General features: G+C 38.0%; 1 protein-coding gene across 2 annotated transcripts in view; it reads left to right on the plus strand.

Annotated features, from left to right (window-relative positions):
• The window catches only part of SUSD4 (sushi domain containing 4), a 230,965-nt gene that overhangs the window by 103,602 nt on the left and 102,182 nt on the right, over positions 1 to 25,181 (plus strand). For both annotated transcript variants that reach the window (XM_069062605.1, XM_069062606.1), the window contains exon 2: positions 5,668 to 5,880. In XM_069062605.1, coding sequence (XP_068918706.1) covers positions 5,668 to 5,880 — 213 coding nt within the window. The remainder of the gene's footprint in view (positions 1 to 5,667; positions 5,881 to 25,181) is intronic.

A 25,181-nucleotide genomic window follows, 5' to 3' on the forward strand; every position in this document is an offset into this window, starting at 1 on the left:
TCACCAGATAAATGGAGCAAAATTGATTCTTTGCCTGTATTCTGTTTCCTCCCTAAAGGCTCATCTAGCAATTTACAGAGGAATGGAAAGCCATCCTTAGCCCTAAATTGATTTAACTACATTTGATACACTCTTCCTGTCTTGAATAAGACTTTTCTGTTATAATAACCCAAAAGATTGCTTTTCACACCTCCTTCATTTTTATGATTCTTTTCAAAGGCTCCTAGTATAGTTCACAGTAAAATTCTCTAGTTGGTTTCATCATACTCAGGAGTAACCAAAGCAGAGTTGTCAAGTCCTCATAATGAGACTGAGGGCTTTACAAGTCTTTTTTGAGTATTAGAAGGCAGCACTACTTTTAAACAACTGCTACTAATACATTCATTTGGGCAGGAGACAGTAAGAAGAAAGATTCTGTGTGAAAGGAAAATGAAAGGATGACCACGCTCCCTTTGTCTTCTTAGAGGAAGCAGCAGCTTCTGTTCTGTTCTTTAGTATGTCTTATATCACACTGGAACCCAGGGTTTGACTCCCAGGTCAGCTGATAGCTTGTTCCACACCAGAAAGGAAGAGCAAGGACTTCATAATGACAACAGTAATAACTAGCATTTACATGATGTTTTAAACTTTGCAAAGAACTTCACAAATATTATTTCCTTTTATCTCTGCGATAGCCTTGGGAGGTAGGTGCTATTATTATCCTCATTTTACAGATGAGGAAACGGAAAGAGCTGACAGTTAAATGATAAGCCCAAGATCACACAGTTTAGTAAGTGTTTGAGACTAGATTAGATCTCAAGTCTTCTAGACTCTAGGCCTAGCAGGATATCCACTGTAACACCTAATTCACTTTTTTTTTGAGGCAATTGGGGTTAAGTGACTTGCCCACGGTCACACAGCTTCTAAGTGTCTAAGGCCAGATTTGAACTCAAATCCTCCTGATTCCAGAGCTTGTGCTCTATCCACTGTGCCACCTAGCTACCCCCAACCTAATTCACTTCAAAAGGTAACAACAACCTGATGATTGTGACTACACCTGAGAAGAGCCATTTATTTGTATTAATATGAAAAACCGTATTGAAAGGAAACTGTTGTCCATTCTACATAGTCTTCTCCCTTTCTTTAAGCCTCAAGAGCCAGTATGGCATAGTGAATGGAGTGCTGGGCCTGGGGTCAGGGAGATCTGGATTCAAATTCTGCCTTTGACACTAACTGTGTGACTCTGGGGCAAGTAACTTAATCTCTGTGAGCCTCAGTTTGGTTATCCTGAAATGGATGTGTTGTGAGGAACACATAAGAAAATGTAAGCTGAAGTGCTTTGTAAACTTTGGTTTAAAGCAATGCTAAGCCCTGGTCTTTATACCTTTATTTGTCACTTTGATGAGAATTGCGTTTAGGAGAAAGAATGGGAGTTGATAAGTACCCAAAGATGAATGATTCCTAACTTTGAAAGACTTAGGGTCTCTGATCAGTCCAGTGACCAGCTTTGACCTTGGAGGAGTCACACTGACACAGGTTACCTACCTCATGATGGACGATGGACTTGGAGTGAAGGTTAAGAGAGATTTGGGGGAGGACACAGACAAGGCAGGAATTTGTTTTTTTTCACTATGCATGTTTGTAACAGCAGGTTTTGTTTTTCTTGCTTTCTCAGTGGAGGTGGGGGCAGGTGGGAGGGAGAGAAGGTCAACATACATTTAAAAAATAAATTTTCATTTAAAATCTATATACAAATTTGAAAAAAGAAAAAAATGTTTAGGAGATGACTGATTGTTAGGTTAGAAGAGATAGCATGTTATATAGTGAAACAAGTATAGGAGTGGGAAGCAGGAAATCTGGTTCACAGTCTTGGCTTTATCACTGATTAGCTATGTGATTTTAGGCAAGTCATTGAACACCTCTGGGCCTCAGTTTCCTCATTTGTAAAATGGGAGAATTGAGCCTGATCCTCTCAGAGGTTTCTTCCAGCTCAAACATTCTATGATTCTATGATATTCAGCAGACTTGCATACTTGCTATTTTTTTCTTTCCTCTTTTTCATGTCTGGATAGAAAAGATTGCCTATCATCACTTAATACACATATCATCTAATGACCCAGTATATAGATTTGTTGATCATGATGGTTATCATCTTAATAAGGTGACCGTTTACAAAATGGCCTTATGGAAAATTGATACAGTTTGAAAATTGATCTGCAGGGGGACAAGAAGGAAGGTGATCATTTGAAAAGTGGCATTTGCGGCTCTGACAATCCCAGGCAAAAATACTTCTCCTGCTCAGTAGAAGTATTTTCCCAAGATGAAGAATAGTTCCTCCTCATAACATTCTAGGCTTCACTTGGTCCTGCTTGCATATTTCCTTCCTTTTTATTGCAGGAATTGCATCCCCAAATCCATATTTCTATCTGACTGCTGACATAGGCACATCAAAAAGTCAAGGATATTTGGTGCTGGGAGTAGAGTATCTTACAGTACTTTGAAGCAGAAAAGGTAGACAGGGTATACAAGTTTTCAGGCATAGGGGTTTTTTGTTGTTGTTATGTTGTTTTCATAAAGTGTATAGAATTGACTTTTGGGAGACACTGCCACTCTCATGTTCTACATTTCACCAATCTCACATCTTTTATTTATGATGGCGGGACTCATTTATCTGATAGAGTCAAGGCTAGATACTGAATCTTCAACTTTCTAATAAAACTATTTCTCTCTTCATAATATAGATGGAAGGACTCTCTCTAGCCAAGTGGTCTGTGCCTAAAATAGGATCATTGGTGTCCATGCTTAGCACAAGTTGTTGAAGGATAGGCAGGGGTCAGAGGGATGGAAGGACTGGGAGGGCTAGGCTTTCACTTTTCCTAGCTGAATCTCCAGCATAGCCCTCTATCCCATTCATAGGGTCAGAGAGAGGGAGAAAGGTGCTGGTATTTGGGAAGATTAGGGAAGGAGGAGAGAAGGCAATTTATGTGTATGGGAAAAACAGAAAAAGTTGAGAAGGATTTGAAAGACAGTATGTCCATCTTTGAATCATAGGTGATCAGAGGTGGAAAGGGTATTTGGGAATCATCTAATCCAACTCCATCTTCATTTTACTGCTAAGAAAACTGAGCCCTAGGTCAGTTTGCTAGCTCAAGATGAATGGGTGACACATCTAACATTAGAACCCTGATCTCCCAATTCCTAATTCATTCTGTGACAGTATTTCACAGCCACCACACTATATAAAATAAACAGTGACTAGGGAACTTCGAGCCAACCAGACCCTGAGCCAGTGTGAAAGGAAGATTCTGAATTTAGTGGGAGAGACTGTAACTATTTTTATATTAGACAGGCAGACAAAGGCTCCATCATGCCTTTGCTAGTTAATCGGCCAAAAAAAAAAAAATCATGGCAGTGGCTATCAAGAACTCTATATTTGTATGTGGTAAGCTGTGATTTGATAATGAATCTCATTGCAATTAATTTTACTTTGTGTATGACATAATGAACTTGTACTTAAGTTTCTACCACCATGCCAGATTACCCCACCTTTTGTAGACTCTCCAAAGGAAGTCATTGGCATTCTTTGTGTGGGGAACATTTGCTGACCTGTAATGCCTTGTTCCCAGAATGAAAACATAAAGCCACAGTTTGATGGCTTTCCAATATTTCTTGGGGGCCCCCCTATGAGCATTAATTGCTTCACTGCTGTGTGGGAAAGCAATTTGTACATTAACAGCACAGCAATAAACAGCCATCATGTACTGGGAGATGAGGCGAGGAGAAAAGAGAGAAAATTTCTTCCTCGAACAAGTGACATTAGCTACATTTAGGCTCATTTTGATAAAATACCAAACATTCTTCCCAGTTCACAAGTGGCAGAATTTCTGATTTGGTTCAGAAGTAGGTGCAGTCTGTCCTTCCTGCCAGTTTTTAGCATCACATCCCTTGTATTGATGATGTGAAGCAAAATTCTTTAACCGAGACCCCATGGCACCCAGTTTCTTCTCTGTTACCTTTTTTGTTTGACTGCCCTGGCACAATCAACAGAAAACTGGTATAGCATCTCCTATCTGAATGCACAAAACATCTGGAAAAATTCAGATCCCAGCCAAGAACAACCGAGTTCCTTTTTTTTACCATCCTTATTTTATAATCCAAGTGAGACTGTGCTAGAGAAAAAATAAAAATCCCAGGGATCTTTCTCTAGGCATCACCATGTGGTCTATTAGATCCTCAGGGATCCTCAATTTTACATGGACATATGCATTACTCTGTTCCTAAGACTGTCCTTTTTTAAAGTTCAGAAATGGATCATTAAGATTTTATAAGGTACATACACATTCATTACAGCAACATAAAACATAACAACAAAATCTGATAATGGCACAGATGAAAAGGATTGGAAGGAGGAGAGACATAATTAGTAATTTTTGCACCTATGGTAAACAGTACAAAATATGCCCAGGATAAATGGCCCCAAATATTTCTTCAAATAGTGCTTTAAGACAAATTCAGTGGGAGCATGGGTAGATAACCTATAATAGCCAGTGGGCAGAGACTCTGAGATATCATAAAGCTAGGGGCAGGAAGAAACAGAGTAGGTCCAGGTGGGAAGGAGCTTACCTGGTGTGTGTCTTGCCAGGAGGAAGAAGGCACCATCTGGTAGCTTCCCATTTTAACTAATTATCTCATTAACCAGTATCTAAACTCACTTCTTTCTATGCTGCTGAAGGAGTACAAGTACTGTTAGTGTCCTCTAAAAGGCAGGACCCATGAGCAAAGTCCTAGTTGCTCCACATTAGTTATAGTTCTCAGAAGGAAACTCAGAACCAAGTAAGAGATTATTGTTATTATATATAACAAAAGTTTAGACCCACAGGCATAATACTCTTAGCAGACTATAATTTGAAATTTATGATTTTGTTATGTTCCTTTTTATTCCTTATTCTGTTTATTTGATTTTTAATGACTTGATGGTTATTAAGTCTATAATAAAAGACTATTTGTAAAGAAAAAGATTGTATAAGATGGCATGGTTCATTTCCTCTCCCTCTGCCATGCAGAATGTTTTCATGGCTCTTGGAGATGGTCATCTAACTCCAGTGGGCAGTGCTGGAGCCCTCCTGAGGTAGGGGAAGACACAATTTCAATGACTTGGCTTAATTTATTAATACATAGCTCATACATGAACACTCATTCATGAAATAATTGGTGAATTTGTGAATGTCTGAATGACATAAACAGAGCCATACCAATTTGGTAGAATATGCACCAAAAAAAAAAATAGCCTCCTTGCCCAAATTCTGTAGCTCTGTAAAATGGGAATATCAACCTGAATGTAGAGCTTTCAGGTCTGGAGGAACAGCAAAGATGGTTATGTGAAGGGGTGGCAGTGTCTGTTGAAGGGTCCACTCTTCAGCTCAGTCTTGCTATAAAGTAGATCCCATAAAGTTTTTCATCCCTCTACTGTCAACTTGAATCCGGCTGGCTCAGTAATTAAACAGGGAACTATGAGCCCTCTTGAGTAAATGATAGAACACAGAATAGAACAGGGTCCGGGATTATCCCCTTGAAGAATTTCATTTGACCCTGGGTCCTGTGTGTTTGAAAATTCTACAGAACTAAGCCAAAGGGATCCTAGAGGAAATTGGGGTTGGGTTCAGAGACTCCTCTGATTTATCTTTACAGGGTTTGATGACCTCCGTGCTTGTGCTGACCCAGGAATCCCAGAGTATGGCTCTCGAACCCCCAGTGGAGGCGTTTTCTTCAAAGATTCCGTAGCCCGATTTCACTGCCAAGAAGGCTACAAGCTTAGAGGCCCGCCAAGGAGACTGTGTATGAAACACTTGAATGGTTCCCTAGGCTGGATACCGACTGATACACCAGTGTGCCTACCGGAAGGTAAGCTATTTGGCATCCTGTGAAAGATTCAGACTTCAGATAGGTTTTTATGTTAGTGTTTGCTAAAGATTTTCAAGGTTATGCATGGACCAAAACCCAGAACTCTTGTGGATGTTTCAGTTGTCCACATTGACCAATATGAGCATATAATGAGGTCTGGGAGAAGGGAAGACTTGATTTCAGCGATTGAAGGAATATCATGTCTTCTTTATTCCAATTATAATTCTATTCATCACCATTTTTGTCAACTCTGATATGGCATCCAGCTAACATTAGGGCTCTATGTTACTAGGATGCCAAATCTGTGGGCATTTCCATTTTACTCAGAGAGAAGCTTGGCAAAAAATATTGTTTGAATACTATATAGGATGATCTCAAAGATATATGTGTTTCTCAGAGGATTAAATCAATTACTACTTATTAGTTCCATGCCAGGGGTAATTCATTTAAAGGAAGAAAGGAATGTGGGGAGCAGTGACAGATGAGCAAGATACAGATTTATTTCTAGTCATTATCCCTAAACCTATTGTAAGAAATAACTTGATTTTTGCTGTATGAGTGCATATTTGGGGTTTTAGAAATATGTTTAGTTTAATTAATTGGAATGAAAAACAACAGTTCCTCATCTATCTCAATGGACTAACTGAAGCAGTCCTATCCTGATGAATCACAAATATTAGTTTGGGCCCCAAATTTCAAGGTGGCATAAAACATATAGCCTACCTAGTTCATTAGAAATCAGAATTCTGGCTTCTGACAAGTATTGATTTTATTTCTTTGGACAAAGCTTTTATCATTGCAAGTCATAAAAATGTCCACTTAATTTAGTGTATGTTCCCCCCATGAAACCTTTTAAACAACATTTGGCCTGAGAAGAAGAAAGACGTGACAGCTTTCTGGGGTCTTGTTTCTAAGTGGAAGACAAGCACACATACTACCAGTGGAGGGTTTGGATTTTTTTAAACTAGGAAAGAAAACAAGCATTTACATAGCACCTACTGTATGCTAGGCACTATGCTTAGCACTGTATGAATATTATCTCATTTGATCCTTACAACATCCATGGGAAGTAGGTACTTTTATTATCCCTACTTTACAGTCGAGGAAATTGAGACAGACAAAAGTTAAGTTACTTGCCCAGGGTCACACAGCTATTAAGTGTCTGAGGCCTGATTTGAACTGGGGCAGATGAATCTTCCTGACTCCAGGCTCAGCATTTTATGCACTGAGCTACTCAGCTTCCCCTAGTTTGTCATGGTGAAATGAAAACCCCTAAGCAGAGAGTCCTTGATTGGAATGACTGTCTCTAGCTTCCAGGTGCGCCGTGAGCAAGTCTTTTGCAGAGGGTGATCAGGTCTTTCTTCTCAATCATCAATCAAAATAAGCATGTGTATATATGCGTATGTGTATGTATATATGTACATATATGTTTATGTATATTTATAAAGTTTCTTTAAAAATTAATCAGAAGGGGCAGCTAGGTGGCTCAGTGAATGGAGCACCGGCCCTAGAGTCAGGAGGACCTGAGTTCAAATCCGACCTCAGATGCTTAACACTTACTAGCCATGTGACCTTGGGCAAGTCATTTAACCCCAATTGCCCTGCCTTTCCCACTCCAAAAAAAAAGGATATAAAAATTGCATAGAAACCAGGAAGCCCAGGTTTGAAGTAGAACATAAAATTGAATCTTTAATAAAAGGGAAGATCCAATAACCTATTTTGTTAAATGATTTCTAATCATAAAACCCTGCCTACTTACCCCATTTAGAGACTTGGAAGGGTAAAGGTGAAGTATATGAACTGTTTTTTCTCCTGTTTTTTTCTCCTATAAAATCCTTCCTGTGTTACTGTGATACATGAACTCTGCTCCCCAAACACACTTATACTGTTCCTGTTAATAACTATGCCTCATCTTGTGGCAGAATCATTATAAACCAGCTGGACAGGGTGGTACCTTCCTTTAAACCTGGCTACTAGGCAAAGCTCAGGTTGTTGAATCATTAGAGTTCTGACATTCTGAGATGTACTAGGCCTATAGCCAATTTGGGGTCCATGCTAAGTCTGACACCAATATGTTAAGCCCTTGAGTGGGGGGAAAGGGAGATGGGGAAAGATTTCCAGGTTGCTTAAGGGAAAGGAACCAGCCTAGGTAAGAAACAGATCAAATCTATGCTTCTGGGGCTATCAACAGTGAGGTTAGGATACTCTTCTAACCTGGTCAAGCAGCCATTGCTTCTCTCTGGTTTGGGAATGCTCTGGGTACTTACACTAGAGTCTAGACCAAGGTGGCTGCCTCTAAAAAGACATTGTCTATGAGTGCAAGGTAGCTAGGTGAGGTTCCTCAGCTCTTTTGGCTTCCTGGCCAGGAGAAGAGGAGTGGACAGGGCCATGGGTAATACTGGAGCCTGGAGGATGCACTCAAACGACCAGTGATTTCCATGCAATGATAGTATTGTCAACTTTGGTACTTTGCAACAACTCCTGCTCTAGGGCATCTAAAGCCACAGTTGAGCATGTTCTTATTTTAGAACTTAACCAGGAAGATGTTGTAGTCTCATTCTCAAACATAGCCATGTCCATCTGTCGTGTCACTGTGTCACATGGAGAAAAATTACAAAAACAAAACAAAACAAAAAACCATGAATCACTTGGATTGCAGTTATTGTGGCCCTGCAAGACCTTACTGACTTATTTTATAGTCTTAAGGTCAATCACATGCAAGTCAGCTTTCTCAGAAATAGGTGATAGTTTCATCAGGGTTTGAAACCACTGAACCCCTGGACCACAAGTGACTGTTGACATATAGGCATCTGTGGTCAGCTTGGTTTTATTGATCAGCTGCCAGAGTGATTTTTTAACTTGCAGGTCTAACCATGTCACACCCTTACTCAGTAAGTTCTAGTGGCACCCTATTACCTCCCTGATCAAACATAAAAGCCTTTTGTTTCCTACTAATTCTTGTCTTCTTACTCTACTCCATGCAAGACACTCTATAATCCAGCAACACTGACCTATTTGCTGATCACACACAACATTTCATCTTCCAAATCTGTCCTTTGCACTGTTGGTCCCTCGTGCCTAGAATGCCCTACCCCTTTATGTCGGCCTCTGTAAAGCCAATCATGAGCAGCTCTTCTGAGGACTGCTGCTGTGAATAATTTTAAGGATCTAATTCCATAGTATAGTGAATTCTCTATTCAGCAATAAACTAAAGCAAAACATTCAAGAAACTAAAGTACAACATTCACAAGAACATAACATAATAACTTCTTAGTAAGGTGACCACACTGTCTTAAACAAAACATATCATTCAGTAAGTCACAATTTCCTCAATCAATATAAAGTGCCCATCTAAAATGGCTGACTTCCAATCATCCTTATGCCAATCATCCTAGTGGAAAGTACAAAGGGCATCCACCCCTATGTCACAGTAAGTCACAATATCAGCAGTCAGCATTAAGTATCCAAGTAAAGTCTTCTTTCATCTTAACTCAAGGCTGACTTCCAAACCCCATGGCTCCTCTTCCATGCTCCCAACTCTTGCCTGCATTCACCAGACTGTTGCCTGGATTCACAGGTAGGCAGCTCTCCGTTCCTATTCCATATCTCAGCTCATGGGGACTGCTCCACCCTAAGCTCTTCACAATTTCCATTTCTAGGAAAACAAATCTCAACAGGGCTACAACAGTATTTACATACATTGCCTGCACTATCATCTCAATTCACTTTCTGTCTGAGAAATCAACACAAATCAACAGAGAGTTCTTCTGTCTAAGTAAAACAATTCAACAGACAGAATGCTTCTGTCTGACATAGTAAGACAAATCATCAGACAGAATGTTTCTGCCTGATGAAGTAACACAATTCAACAGAGTGCTTCCGTCTGACAAAGTAACACCAACACAGAACAATAGACAGAACAACAGAGTTCCAATATCACAAACATTCTCTCTTAGCTCTTCTTGGTCTCAGCTCATGTTCAAGCTCTCCTCTTCTCTGCTCCTTCCTTTCCCACTCTTTCAGCAAGTTCCTCCCACTGTGGGCTCCATGTGATGACCTTAGGTCTATTAAGGGCAGGGAAGATCTTCAAACTCCCTTAGGCTATTCCAGGCAGCACAATGTATACTGTTTCCAATAAAGATTTGCCACAGTCAAAGGTGAGGCTCACAGGCACTTGATTAACTGAAACAAGGAGCAAAGTACTACTTTGCTTGCCATTACAGCCTCCTGGGTCCCTTGACCTCCTTCAAAACTCAATTCAAATCCACCTTCCCCAGATCTTTCCTGTCCTCCACCTTCATTGCTAACGCCTTCCTTCTGAGATCACCATACACTTACTTGTATATGTTCTGCATGTATATGTGAACTCCTTGAGGGAAGGGATTATATAATTGCCTTTCTTTGCATTCACAGCACTTAGCACAAGCCTCGATTAAATGTTAGTTGACTGAGTAGGCATCCACATACAGTTTTATCACCCTTGTAAGAAGAGAGCCAAGGTGTCCTAGCCAGTGAAAGCAATCTCTTCCTATCAAAAGCTGTGGTACCCAGGAAGTCTCCTGACACTAGACACAGGGTGCTGTTCTGGTTGAAATGGGAAAACTAGCTATAGTGACAGTTGTTGGAACTGTGTGATAGTCAGATGGCCAGGTTATAGTTAGAGATTTTTGCAGGCAGCTAGATGGTGCAGTGGATAGAGTGTGGGACTTGGCATCAGGAACATCTGAGTTTAAATCCTGCCTCAGATACTTACTAGCTGTGTAACTCTGGACAAGTCACATAAAGTTATCCCTTACACATTGCTGGGGCTACAGGCACAGTACCTCTGTGATCTGGAAAATCCATGTAAAATTTTTTTACTTTCCTTTCATATCAGGGAAGAAATCTGAACTCTTTTTTAATAGTGTATTTACAGTACCTTATTGTAAAACTTGGGTTAAGCATTTCTGAGTTTCTCAACTTTTTTCTGTGTCATCTGCCAGCCTTTGCATGTTATCTGTGGCTTCCTCAAAACTACTCCCAAATTCCCATTTACAGTAATTTCTGATGTCAACATGCGATCTATTGAAACCATGATGGAGAAAGTCTTGGTATGGAAGAGATAACTATATTGTCTCTCAGTCCCAGTTTTATCATCTGCAAAATGGACATCACTGGGTTTTTTTGAGGTTCCAGTGAGCTAACATGTGAAGTGCTTTGCAAACCCTAAAGCACTACATAAATGCTAGTTGTTATTATTATTGCTATTATTGTTCATTGTTGTTATTATAGTATAGTCCTTGGTGTACAAGAAAGTAGGCATCCTGGGTGTGAGGAGCTGAGGCAGGGGACCTTAATAATATCTTCTCTCCCAGTCTGTGCTCCATGTAAAAGAAAGGGGAAAAGAGCTTCTGAAACTACTTATACCCGGAGGCAGCAGATGGTATGGGTTGTCTTTGAGTCACTTGGTTGTAGTGATGAGTTTCCCTTTTGTAGAAACTCATCTTGAGATCACACATGACCCTGGCAGCATGCCAGCCCTGTTAGCCAGCACACCCTTATGACTCATGCTCAGGAAGATCTGAAAGACAATACTTTGGGGAAGGAAGGGTTCAACCCTATAGTCCATGACATCATTTTGTCCCCGTGGGCTCAGAAATCACGTGTACAACTCACTGCTTCTCACCTCAGGAAAGCTGGAGCTGGGACAAAGGACTGTCTAAGCTAACAGAACCAAGAGAGAAGCTCCCCTCTTACCCTAGCCCCTTATGCCCACAGGTCCCTGCTTCGTCTCCCTTGCCAGGCCTTTGCAATTCAACAATGTTTTTATTATAAGTGCCTTGTATATGCAAGGTCCCTGTTAAATTCTCTTGATAGCAAGACATCAAAGAACATATATTTCTGCTGGTATGTAGTCAGAATATTGATTTCACCTCCTAGGTACCTTGGAATAGGATGGCTTTTTCTGACACTAACTTTTGCCAAGCTGTTGCTGTTCTCCTATCTTGTTGATATCAGCCATTCAGGAATTATCAGCTATGTAGAATCATAATTCAGAGTTTCAGTGGACCCTTAGTCTTGTCAACATGGATCCTCCTTCCACTAGTTCAGTTCTCTATAGAATTTTAAATCTGAAAGGGACATTGGAGCTCATCTCATGGGAAGATCTTCCCATCCCCAAGAAGTTAACTGACTTATCTCAGGCCATAGTTAGTAAAAGAACATGAACCCCAGACTTCCATACAAGCAAATATTTTCTGTGTACATATGTTTTTCTTCATTTTCCTTCTCACTTATCCATGTGTATTGCTTTCATTTTCATATAGGTAGGTATTCACCCCATATTTTTCTTTGAATATTTTACTTGTTTCAAGTAAACTTGATATGCTGAATTTTAAACTTACAGAATGATTAATTTAAGGAAACATATTACTTTGGAGAAGTCATTTCCCCTCCCTAGGTCCCTGTGTCTTAGTAATTTAGAGGGCTAGCTTAAGAAATATGACTCTGATACAATAATAGTATTTAAAGCCTCCAGTGTTAAGGAGGCCATACCTACCAATGTTTCATAATGAAGTGTGTCATCACTGGCAGGCTTTACTATTACTAGCTAATTGTTGTTTGTTCAGTTGTGTCCAACTCTTCATGACCCCATTTGGGATTTTCTTGGCAGTGATACTGGATGGGTTTTCCATTTCCTTCTCCAGCTCACTTTACAGATGAGGACACTAAGGCAAACAGGGTGAAGTGACTTGCCCAGGGTCACATAACTAGTAAGGGTCTGAGGCCGGATTTGAATTTAGGTCTTCCTGACTCTAGGCCCAGGAGTCTATCCACTTTGCCACCTAGCTGTCCCACCAGCTAACTAGCTAATATTTATTTAGCATTTTGAGATCCACAAAGTGCTTTATACATAGTATCTCATTTGATCCTGCCGGACTTAATCGAGAAATTCTCTAAAAAATAAAAGAAAAGGAAATGTGAGTCTGGAGTCAGTAGAACCACATACAAAGAAGACATTTTTATGACCTAAAGAGGATTGAAGTGATATCCAGGGATAGAAGTAAGATTCCAACAAAGGCAGTGTCCAGTAGAGAAAAGGTAGCTGTTAGGTGGAGATTATAATTCCAAATAAGACATCCTTCTGGTACATTACAAGAAATATGCCAATGAATGGGGCACCATCTTGATGTCTCTCTCCCTGAAAGTTTACAACTAAAATCTCTGGGGAAATTTTCCCTAGCAGGAATGTCTCTCCAATATTATAATAATGATTTATGGAATATAATTCAATTTGTAAGTGACTTTCCTGGAATGTACCTTGTAAAATAAAAAGTATCCATGCACCCAAAATAGATGAAACAGACTGAAATGAAGTCAACTTGGGATTCATTTTTACTCAGAATGAATGATAAAACTGAGCAAAAGTGAGTCTGTTTCTAGAAGAAACCAATTTTTAATTGATGTGGTAAAAAGGATTTGCTTGCTTAACTACATTTTGATACTGATAAGACACAAAATCCATACCAGGTATTATGCTTGTAGTTATACTGGTTAAACACAAGTTTTTGTTGTCATTGGAGTTTTTTTAATTAAAAACTAAATAATTGAGAAGTCCTAGGCAGGGTCATAGTGTTAATTAGGTTTAGAAGACCTTCTAGAACACAGCGTCTCCTCAGTTTGGATTCTTCTTCAAGGAAGATTTAAAAAAAATTTTTTTTAAGCAGTCCCTTCTAGGAGTTAGCCTGAGATTCCAGGGTTAAGGGTGAAGTTGAGAAGTCAGCTAGAGGATCTCGGTGGGGTCAACTTGCTTTTTATTCAAAATGCACATTTTTTCCCCTTTCTTCTTTATGGCTTGCAGTAAAGTATACCAAAATTAAAAGAAAAGAATAAGAAAGGAAAAAGAGAGTAAAACTGTAGAATCTGAAATTTTTTTTAAATAGAATTTTAATATTTGAGGGGTTTCAGCCCAGCTCATCCATGAAAGGTAAAAGACCTTTTCTTTTGGCTATTTTTATTTTCTAAATTTTATTGGTGTTATTAAAAGCAAAAATTTTTGGCTTTTAGTTCTGAATTCAGTTCTGAATCACCCTTCCCATGCCCCATTCAGTCAACCTTCCTTTGTAACAAAGATTAAAGAAGGGGGAAAAAAGTTTAGCCAAACTAACCAACACATTGACTAGGCCTGACTGTTATATACCCTAGTCATCTATTACTCCAACAACAGGCCAAACTTAGTCAATATAACTATATAACATTCAGTTTCACTGTATTCTTTAGTATTCTCCATTGCAAATAGGGCTAGCTTTTGGCATTAGACATATACTTTAAATTATATTAAAATGGCCCTTCCATGCCTTTGCTTTTTAGTATGTTATACAGAAATGACATACTTTGTCAAGAGTTTTTTTTAATTAAAAATATCATTGATATGATTACGTGTTTTGGGATGATTTTCTTTTTAATAGGATTTATTATGTTCATTTTTTCCTAATATCAAACCATTCTTGTATCCCTGGTATAAGTACAGCTTGGTAATAGTGAATGATATATATCTATATCTATATCTATATCTATATCTATATATATATATATCTATATATATTGTTGTGGTCCTTTTGCTAGGATTTTGTTTAAAAATTTTTTCTGTATTAATATTTATTAGTGACGTTGAGCTATAATTCTGTTTCTCTATTTTATTCTTCCCTGGTTTAGGTGTCTTTGACATAGTTGTCTCATAAATAAAGTTTAGTAGGAAGCTTTCTTTCTCAATTTTTAAGACTAATTTTTATGGCATAGATATTAATCACACTTGAAACATTTGATAGAATTCATCTATAAATCTGTCTAGAGTAGGGTTTTTGATAGTTCCTGTGTGGCTTTTTCCATTTCATTTTCTGAAATTGAGTTAAGATCTCTATTTCATGTTCTGTTCATTTGAGTATTTGTTTTTTTAGATAAGTATTCATTCCATTGGACTTTTGGTCTTGCTTATATATAATTGTGTCTAGTAGGTTGTTATAATTATTTTAATTTCTTTGCTGTTATGATTTCACCTTATTCATTTTTTGTTTTGGTAAACTGATTTTCTCTCTCTCTGTCTCTCTCTGGTCAGGTTAGCTAATAGTTTTGATTTTGTTAGTCTTTTTAAAGAACCAACTTTTAGTTTTATCATTTATAAAGAAACATTTTATCTATTTCTCCTCTAATCTTCAAGAGGTCTTCATTTATGTTATTTTGGTTTTATTTATTTATTGCTTTTTTGTTTTTTAATGATATACTCAACTGATTTTTTTTCTTTTTATTCAATGCAAGTTTTTTAAGAGATAATTTTTCTTTTGTGTACTTCTTTGATAGTACATTCCAAAAAGTTTGATAGATGAATGTCATTCTCTTTCAAGTAGTTCTGCATTGTTTCCATGCTTTGTTCTTTGACCCACTCATTATTCAGGATGTCATTATTAAGTCTCTATTTTGGTTCATATCTTTTTCTTGTGTTTCTTGTATTAATTACAATTTTACTACATCATGGCCTATAAAGAATACTTTTGGTATTTCTTACTTTTTTCTTACTATACTAACTTATATCCATAATTTTTCTATGCCTTAGCAAATGGTCCATTTTTGTACAGTTACATGTGATGCAGAGAAATATGTGTATTACATGTATAATATCTCTAGTTAGAAGAAGCCATATCTTTCAGTTATAACTTCTCCAGTTCATCTAGTTCCATGGTTTCCTTTTTGTTAATATTTCTGTTAGATTTATCCGATTCTGAAAGAACAGTATTAAAGGCTCCTATAATTATTGTTGTAATATATACCTATTATCAAATTAGTTAACTTTCCCTTTATTAATTTGGATGCTATACCATTTAGTTTGTACATGCTTAGTGTACAAGCATGTTGAGATTGTTTCATTATCCATAGTACCTTTAAGCACAGTATAGTTTCTCAGTTTATCCATACTAACATTGTAATTTTTATTTTTGCTTTGTTTGATAGCATGATCATAACTTTTGCTTTTTAAACCACTTTTTAAATAGTACATTTTTGTTCAAAATTTTTTACTTTATTTTTTATATATTTCTTATGTGCAACAATTTGTATCTCTTTTTCGTACTCCTTTTTCATTTTATTGAATTGGTTAATTGAGTTACATTTAAAGTTTTAACTGTTAAGATTGTGGTGCTTTCCATTTATTTCTATTGTACTGTTTTTATACTCTTCCTCTTTTAATGCATAACTTTCTTTGAATTTAAATTTTGTTTATGCTGTTTTGATGCTAGTCTATTCCCATGGATTCTTTCCTACTACTGTAATGTGTTATTCACCTTCCCTATGCCAAATTCCTTTAATTTGACAACCTTACAATTTATTTTACCTTCCAGTACAGTTTCTTTTTCTTTTTCAATAGTACATAAATGTGAGAGAATTGTTTCATTGCTTAATTTTTTCTTGGTATGGTGCTTAACTTCCTTGTGCTTCTCTTATTTAGGAGAATTGAAAATTGAATGTTATGTTCACCTTTGCATTTTGCTATTTTATTTTGCAGGAATGCCTTAAAAGATTCATATTTTTCTTCATTAATGATTAGGCTTAGTTAGTTCTATAAGATAGGTTATTTTGTGTTGTAACTTGAAGTTAATTTTTGCTTTTTGAAATATATGATTACATTTTTCCCCTTGATTCCTTGTGGCTGCTAAGTAATCCTGGGTTATTTGAATTCATGTGAACTCCTTTCTCCTAGATATTTGAAAGATTTATTGTTTTGTATTGATGTTGTGAATTTTAAACATTACATATCTTGGAATTCCAATCACAGGATTTTTCTCTGCTAGTGATTTATAGATTTGCTTGATTAGTACTTTGTTGTCTGTATTAAAAATAACTTTGGACCATTTTGTTATGTTATTTCCTATTGTATGGCATTCACATTTTTATGGTATATAGTATTATTTTGGGTAGGCTTTGCTCTTTTCATTTTCTCTATGTAGCCTGTTTTCTATATTGGTTATTTTGGCTTGTGCACAATTCATGTGTTCTTTTAACTTCTCTCTTTTCTTCTGTCAAATTTTCTTCCATCTTGTAATTTTTTTTTCATTTTAAACAAGTCGTTTTCTCTTTTAGGGTCTCTCTTTCTTTGAAAAGATTCTCTGTCATGAATTATAATTTTCTACTTTATCATTTTCCTTCTTTAATTCTTCATTGAGGATTTTGATTTCCAAACTAATTTCTATCCTCCTTGCAGTATGTCTTCAACATCCTCACATTGTAGGATGTTGGGATAGCTACTGGCTCCCTGGGTCAAGTAATCTCTGTGGGCAAAGACTAACCCAGGAGTGGGGAACCTAAACCCCTGGATTAGCCACAGCTGGGTTTGGATTCCCCTTTCTCTCAGGTATGTACTTTCCTAGAGATTCACCTTTAGTCACTCTGCACTGCCATTTTCTCCCTACCCTGACATCCACTGTTATACTTCTTTTCCCTCCTGTAGCTGGAAAGAATCAATATTTTCTATTTCTTGTGCTGTGTTAGTAGTTCACATTGTGTTACTGCCATAGAGGAACCCCCTTTGTCAGGTCCTGAAATATAAACTCATGAGGATAATCATCCTGTCTAGGGTGAGCTCAGAGTGGGAAAACTGAGTGAGAATGCTGGTGTCTCAGCTGGCATATTTCATGAAACTCTTGCTTTGTGAAGTGCTTCCATTTTCTTATATCTTGTAGGTTTATCTTTAATTGCCTTTTGCCTTTTTTTAGCTTTTTAAATTGAAAAACTTAAAAAAAAAACTATTCTGTCTTGCCAATCCCATGATACTCACTGCCTTTTGTTTTTGATACTACAATCATTCCCCATATACCTTCTTCCATAAACCCTAAAGAGTTAAGTAAAAGCAGCTGATGTAAGTATAGCATATGCAAATACATGCAAAATTGTACCCTCATAGTAGTGCCCCATGTCTTTATTAAGAGGAGAAAAGTAGGTTTCCTTGTGTGTTTTTTTCAGGAACAAGATTCCATCAGCTCTTAACAGTTCTCTTTTAATGGCCAAGACAGATGTTGGATGCCTATGGCAGTTCTTTTAATCCATGCACACTTCAGAAATGTTCATATTAAACCCCAAATATATATATATATATATATATATATTAATAGCACCAAATTAAAGTTTTTAATTACTTGAAAAACCGTATCACATTGCTTTCAAAACTTTGACCCCATACATCTAGCAAAGATTTTATGAAAGTGAGAGTATTTTTCATGGCAAGTTATAGGAATTTTAAATCAATACTATCTTGTCCCTTACAGTCTTGCCATATTAAGGGAGCTTATGTGTATCAGTATTAGAATACTTTATTTAAAAATGAACTCCTTGGCCAGAATACTTTTTTTCAGACATTCATCCTCCATCCCTACAATTGGTCAATTGATTCTTATGAAGCTAGGGGGTAAACAAAAAATGCTAATTAGGGGACCAGTGACCAAGGAATAGTGCATGAATCACACACTTAATGTTTTGTCCTTTACATCCAAAGATGATACTGCTGACCTGCCATCTGTAAATGTAGTATGCATCGGGGCGGCTAGGTGGTGCAATGAGTAAAACGCCAGCCCCGGAGTCAGGAGGACCTGAATTCAGTTCCGGCCTCAGACACTTAACACCCACACACACAAAAAAAAAACTAGCCGTGTAACCTTGGGCAAGTTACTTAACCCCAATTGCCCTCCAAAAGGCAATATATATATATATATATATATATATATATATATATATATATATATATGTATGTATGTATGTATGTATGTATGTATGTATGTATAAATTAAATGTAGTATGCATTTTGAGTTGTTTTTCCAGCACTGGGAATGGATTTGTACCAATCTAAAAATATGCCATCATGCCTCCTCCCTTCAATCCATTCCCTACATTTCCAAGACAACTGGCAGGAGTTAACTATACAGGCCAGGACCATGGAACAGAATAAAGTTAAATGTCCCAGATGGGGATTAAACCCTGTGAACTTGGCATCATTAGCATTGTATTATAGCCAACCCAAGCAAATTAGTCCGGTTACTTATAAATATAGTCTTTGCTGAGCCAGGGTGAATATAGGCATGGGCTCTGATCTTTGGAAATACTATTAGAGGCTGACTAGGGACTCATACAGTATACTGGGAAGGGGGCAAAAGGTGGGAGAGAAATAAATGGCCGTCAATTTGATTAAATAATTGATATACATATCTATAATGCCCCAACAAATGCCATTTTAAAATAATGCTATAATGCCTCATACCAACTCCTGTGCAATCTTGAGGTTTGCTAATCATTAAAGATCTAATTTAAATGACCCAACTATACTTGAGAGATAGCATGGAATGGTAGATGGAAGACTAGTCTTAGAATTAGAAAGACCAGGGTTCAAGGTCTATCTTGGACACATCCTAGTTATGTGACCATCATCACCAAAGTAAAGCTTTCTTTGGTACCAGAGAGGGCTACAGCAAAGATGAGTAAGACAGTGTTTAGGTGGGGCTTTGAGCTTCCTGAGAGAAAGGCACCATGTGAATTTAAATACCAGCATGGTGTTATAAATATTTTCTTTAAAAGATTCAGCTTGATTCATTAGCTAAAACTGTCAGTTAAAAAAAATCTTTATTCATTAACACTATGGTATGGGAGTGCTTTTCAAAGGTAGAATGTCATATGTCTTTTTATAGTTATTCATAAATTAAGGTAAGCTGCCTTCCAGCTTCAGAGACCTCACCAAAACAGACAGAAGCCTGAAAAAAAAAAGGTTTTATTTAGAGCTGTCTTCTTTCCACATGCATTTTCTATTGCCCAGAGTGTATTTCCTTGATGTCTTTGATGTAAGTTGTCAGAAGGAGTAGCCTATGCTCAGAAGGGCAAGCATTTACATGACTTCTCCTGAGGTTTCCTTCTTCTTTTGCCATGGTTAATCTATTGTTCTCACCAAAACAAGGAGGAGTATGTTGTCACCTTCTCTCTTCACCTGCACCACTGTCTTTTTTCATTCAACTGTGGGCCTTCATTTCTTCCCTTCCAAAAAGATGAGGCTTGAACTAGTTGGCCCCATCTTTGAATTCTACAACGATGGGGTTCTTAGCAGGACCACCTCGGATTCCCTCTTTTGTTTTGTGTTTGTGTGTTTCTGTAATCATCCAGTTGCCCTCTCATGGTCAGGACCTGATAAATCTGGACAAATGGGAGTAAGTTTAAATCATAGGGTAGGTAGAACTGATCATAGGATCATAGATTTAGAATTGAAAGGGGCATTCGGGTCATCTAGTCCAACTATCTCATTTCACAGAGGAGAAAATAAAGACCTAGAGAAATTAAATAGATTGCCCACAGTCACACAGGCAGAAAGTAGCTGAATAGAATCTGATCCCAGTTTTCTTGATGGGCATATCCAGCACTATTCCAACCAGAGATATACTAACAGAAACAATCCAGTATCACGCACACACACACACACACACACACACACACACACACACACACACACACCCCCTTGACTGTTACCGATAACAATCAGTTCCAAATGGTGTCACGTCACACAGCTTAAAACCTGGATTTTTTCATAATTGAGGAGAGTGAAACCAAACCACAGTGACTGCTGGTTTTCTTTACCAAGAACACTGCTACTCCTGTCTTCCACTATGCCTTTTTGGGGGCTAAAAGGATTATGAAGCAACAGTGAGCTCTCTCTCTCTCTCTCTCAGAGCTTCAGAAAAAGGAGGCAAGTGGAAAGACATGTGTAGTGCTTTGTGTCTGATTGTGTAAAGGTCACAAAATGATCGTTAGCCTCTCTGAACACCACGCTGGTTGTAGAGGTTCCCCAGAAAGTATTTTTTCACAAGCGACCAACCGAGACTCCACAGAATTAGGTTGGCAGCTTATGAAAAATGCAGTGTTACTCCCACAGGTCTCCTGCCAACCCCACTGCAAATTAAATTCATTTTTCCTCATGCCAGTGTTCTGTGGCATTGAGGGTGGATCGAAAGCTTTGCCAGACGAAAGGAACAGGGAATCAAGACGCTTATGATTTCATATTACCTATTCAGACCGCTTCCAGGGCTTAGCATTGACTTTACATAAGGTGAAGACTCCCTACTTGGAGAAACCTCCCAAGATTGCTCCTTTATTCCACTCCCTAATATATACATATCCTTAATACATCAGGGATATATGTAAAGAATAATAATAGTAGTGGTAATAACAATAATACCATTTATATAGCACTTGAAGGTTTGCAATGTGTTTCACATATGCCATCTCATTTGATCCTCACAAAAACCCTGAGATACTGGTGCTATTATTTATTTATTTATTTATTTTGCAGAGGTAGGTGTTTATTATGCTTTCAGCAAGGAAGCAGGTGTGGTGCTCACTAGGGACACACCCACACCTACTGGTGCTATTATTAGCCCCATTTTTCAGATGAGGATACTGAGGCTGAGAGTTTAAGTAAAAGGACTAGAGATCTAGAAAATCTCTAGATCTGGAAACAATCTGAATATTTTGGCTGCTACCTTTGACCTAGTCACAGGTCTACAGGGCTACAATTCCTTGTGGTCACTCATTCAGCAATATTTCATGACAAGGGAATATGGACCATTAAGTACATGGATCAGAGATGTGTACAGTGTGTGTGTGTGTGTGTTTTTTTTCTTTTTTCTGGTAGGGGTGGATCTTAGGTTACAAAGTACAACACTGGGTTTCTTCAGTTCAGATCAATAAGCATTTCTTAAATGTCTACTACATGCCAGGCACCATACTAAGCATTGGGGATACAGAGAAAATAGATGTGTGTATATGTATATATTGTGTAAGTACATATATGCACACATACATATATGATCTGTGTTTATAGGTATATGTGTATATATGTATATGCATATGTGTGTATGTATGTGAAAAATGTATACACACACATATGGAGAGAGAGAGGCCCTTCTCTCAAGGAACTCATAATCTAAGGAGGAAGAAAATGTGCAAACAACTCTGTATCAACCAGATCCATCATTGGAAAGGAGGCTCTGATTTCTAGAAGGACCCCCTAACTGGGTATGTTTGCTATCTTCTCAGTGCCCCAGGCAACCCTTCAAGACCATTAGGAGCAGAACAGTTATAGTACTTCACTGGTGGAGGGTGGTCCAGATGAAGAGTTCCCTATACTAAGGAAATCACAGATCCTAACCATAAAAAAAAGAAGAAAATAATAATGCCTTCTAGAGCAAGGTCCTTTAAACTGAGGATGCTTACTCAGATAACCTCCCCTAGAGGTTTCCTTGCCTCTGGAAAACTCTGTAGTGAAAGATTAAAAGTTTCAAAACCGTAGGCATTTGGCAGTGACAACTTAAATTTCAAACATGCCTCTGCAAGGTTGTATGGATTACATTGAAGTGGGAGTCCAGAGTTCTGTTTTTACCACTCATTGGCTGGGTGACCATGGGAAAATCACTTGACTCCCTCTAATTTTCACTTTCCTCGTCTCTAAAATGGAAATAATACCCACCTAACTACTTAGATTGCCATGAAGATCAAATGAGATAAAAGGTGAAAGCTCTTTATAAACTAAAAAGTGTTATATAAGTATGTGATTATATCATCATAAACATCATCATCATCTTCATCATCATCTCCACTCTTTCTTTGTAGCTTTGCATCCTTTATTGCCTCCTTCTGAATGGTATTATTTATCCTTTTCAGCTTTTACACAGCCCTCTGTTGAATGATAGGTCATAGGGCTTTCTATACTGGAGGAAGGAAATGCACTTGAATTCTTAGTAATATTGGCTAAGTACATCTGGGTAAGTTCTCAGATGGTAGACAATATTTTTGAATAGAGGCAGAGTTCCTGTACCAAAAGACTATCCCATTATGCATGGGGTGTTTTGCATCTGTTTGAGTGCATATATGCATATCTTTTGGGAAGCTAAAGCTACTAATAGCTCACATTTATATAGTACTATGTAGCACTTTAAGATTTACTAAATACTCTCCTCACAACAACCCTGTGAGGGAGGTAATGCATTCATAATTATCCCAAATTTACAGATGAAGAAACTGATGCTCTAGTGGGAAGAATAGAAGTTAGATTACAAGGGGTTGATGAGAGTGTCTTGATCAAGCTCATATAGTTGGCATGTGGTAAAGGAAGGAAGGAAGAAAGGAAGGAAGGAAGGAAGGAAGGAAGGAAGGAAGGAAGGAAGGAAGGAAGGAAGGAAGGAAGGAAGGAAGGAAGAAAGGAAGAAAGGAAGGAAGGAAGGAAGGGAGGGAGGGAGGGAGGGAGGAAAGAAGGGAGGGAGGAGGGAAAAAGGAAGGAAGGGTAGAAGGAAGGGAGGGAAGGAAAAGGGAAGGAAAGGAAGGAAGGGAGGAGTGAAGATATAGAGGAAGGAAGGAAGAAGATGGAGGGAGGAAGGAAGAAAGGATAGGAGTGAGGAATGATGGAAGCAAGAGAAGAAGGGAAGGAGGGAGGGAGAGGGATGGTGGGAGGGGGGAAGAAGGAAGTAAACAAGCATTTATTAGTTATCTCATATGTGCTAGGCATTGTACTAAGTGCTTTGCAAATATTATCTCATTTGATCCTCACAACAATCCTGAGTAACAGGTGGTATTATTATATACATTTTATAGTTGAGGAAACTGAGGCAAATGGCAGTTAAGTAATTTGCCCAGGGTTGTGACTTGAACCCACATCTCAAAATACCTGAATTTGGTGGGACCTTGGAGCTTATCTGGTTCATATATTCTTTGTCTTAGGCAGATGTGATTGCTGAACCATTGCCTGTGATCTCTGAAAATATAATAATGTTAGAAGAAACGCACACATGTATAATATATATATATATATATATATGATCAATATATAAAGTACTTTGTGAATCTTAAAGTACAATTTCAACCAACCCACAAGCATTTATTAAATACTCATCATGTGCCTGGCCCTGTTCCAGGGACGAGGGATTTAAGTACAAAGAATGAAACAATCCCTGCCTGCAACAAAGTTATATTCTAATGAGGGGGACAAGAAGCATGTGTATAATTATATACAGTGCAAATTCAATTTATGCACATACACATACAATGGAGTTAAATATTAGGTATTAGGGGAGGAAGAAAAGTTGGGATTAGGAAAGGCTTCCTGCAAAAATGGTGCCTAAGTGCCACTTACCACAAGAGAGGATCTTGATAAGGCAGAGATAATGAGGGATTGTATTCCAGGTATGTGGATGCCCAATGAATAGGTAGAGAGATGGGAGAACCAATGAACTAATAAATTTTGAAGACTTTTCACTCCCAGGTTCATATTTTTTCAGAATTTGAAATACTATTCAATAATCCTAAATACTATAAAATAATAATGTTATATATTATATTATATAATACATTATTATAATATTATTATGTTAATATTTAATAACACAATAGAGTAATGTTATGGATAGTTTGGGGGAGAAAGCAGCAGTTAAGATTGTAGGTAAATGACAAACCCAGGTAAATCACCAGGTAAAAATGTGTGAGGAATGGGGATAAGCCCTGGTTGCTGGATCACAGAGCACAGGAGGGGGAGATACGTCCAATAAGGTGGGAAAGATGGGTGGGACTGATTGTGAAGAGCTTTAAAAGTCCAACCTAGGAGTTTATGTTTTATCCTGGAGGCAACAGGAAACCACTAGAGATGATTAAGTAGGGGCGTCACGTGGTCAGATCTGTACTTAAGGAAAATCACTTGGGCAGCAGTGTGTGGAGGATGACCGACCGGGAGTGAGGAGAGATTTGAGGGAGGGGGACCAATTAGAGGACTGATGCCATAATCTAGGTGAGAGGAGGAGTGATGAGAGCTTGAACTAAATTGGCAGCTACGTGAATAGAGAGGGGGTTAGATGTAAAAGATACTGTGAAGCTATAAATGGCAAAATTTGGCAACTGATTGAATATTTTCAGCAAGAAGTGGAGGATGATGCCAAGGTGCCAGGCCTGGGAGGATGGCAGAGCTTTCAACAGAAACGGGGAAATTTAGAAGAAGGGAGAGTTTGAGGTGGAGAGAGATAATTACCATATAATTATGAGCTATTATTGTTATTACTATTACCCAACACTTCTTACAGATCTCAAAGATTCCAGAAAATTACAGAGGTACTGCTGAATTAGACAAAGGCAGATATTCATATTTTTTTAGCGGGGGGGACGGGGGGGGGGGGGGGAAGGAATTATTGACCAGTGCGCTTGACTTCAATTTATAGGCCAGGCACTGAGCATTATTATCTCATTTGATTTTCACAACAATCCCA

This window comes from Petaurus breviceps, unplaced genomic scaffold, assembly GCF_028583685.1.
Source record: "Petaurus breviceps papuanus isolate PSGF00001 unplaced genomic scaffold, PetGlider_PUasm1.0 90466, whole genome shotgun sequence".
NCBI classification, from domain to species: Eukaryota; Metazoa; Chordata; class Mammalia; order Diprotodontia; family Petauridae; genus Petaurus; species Petaurus breviceps.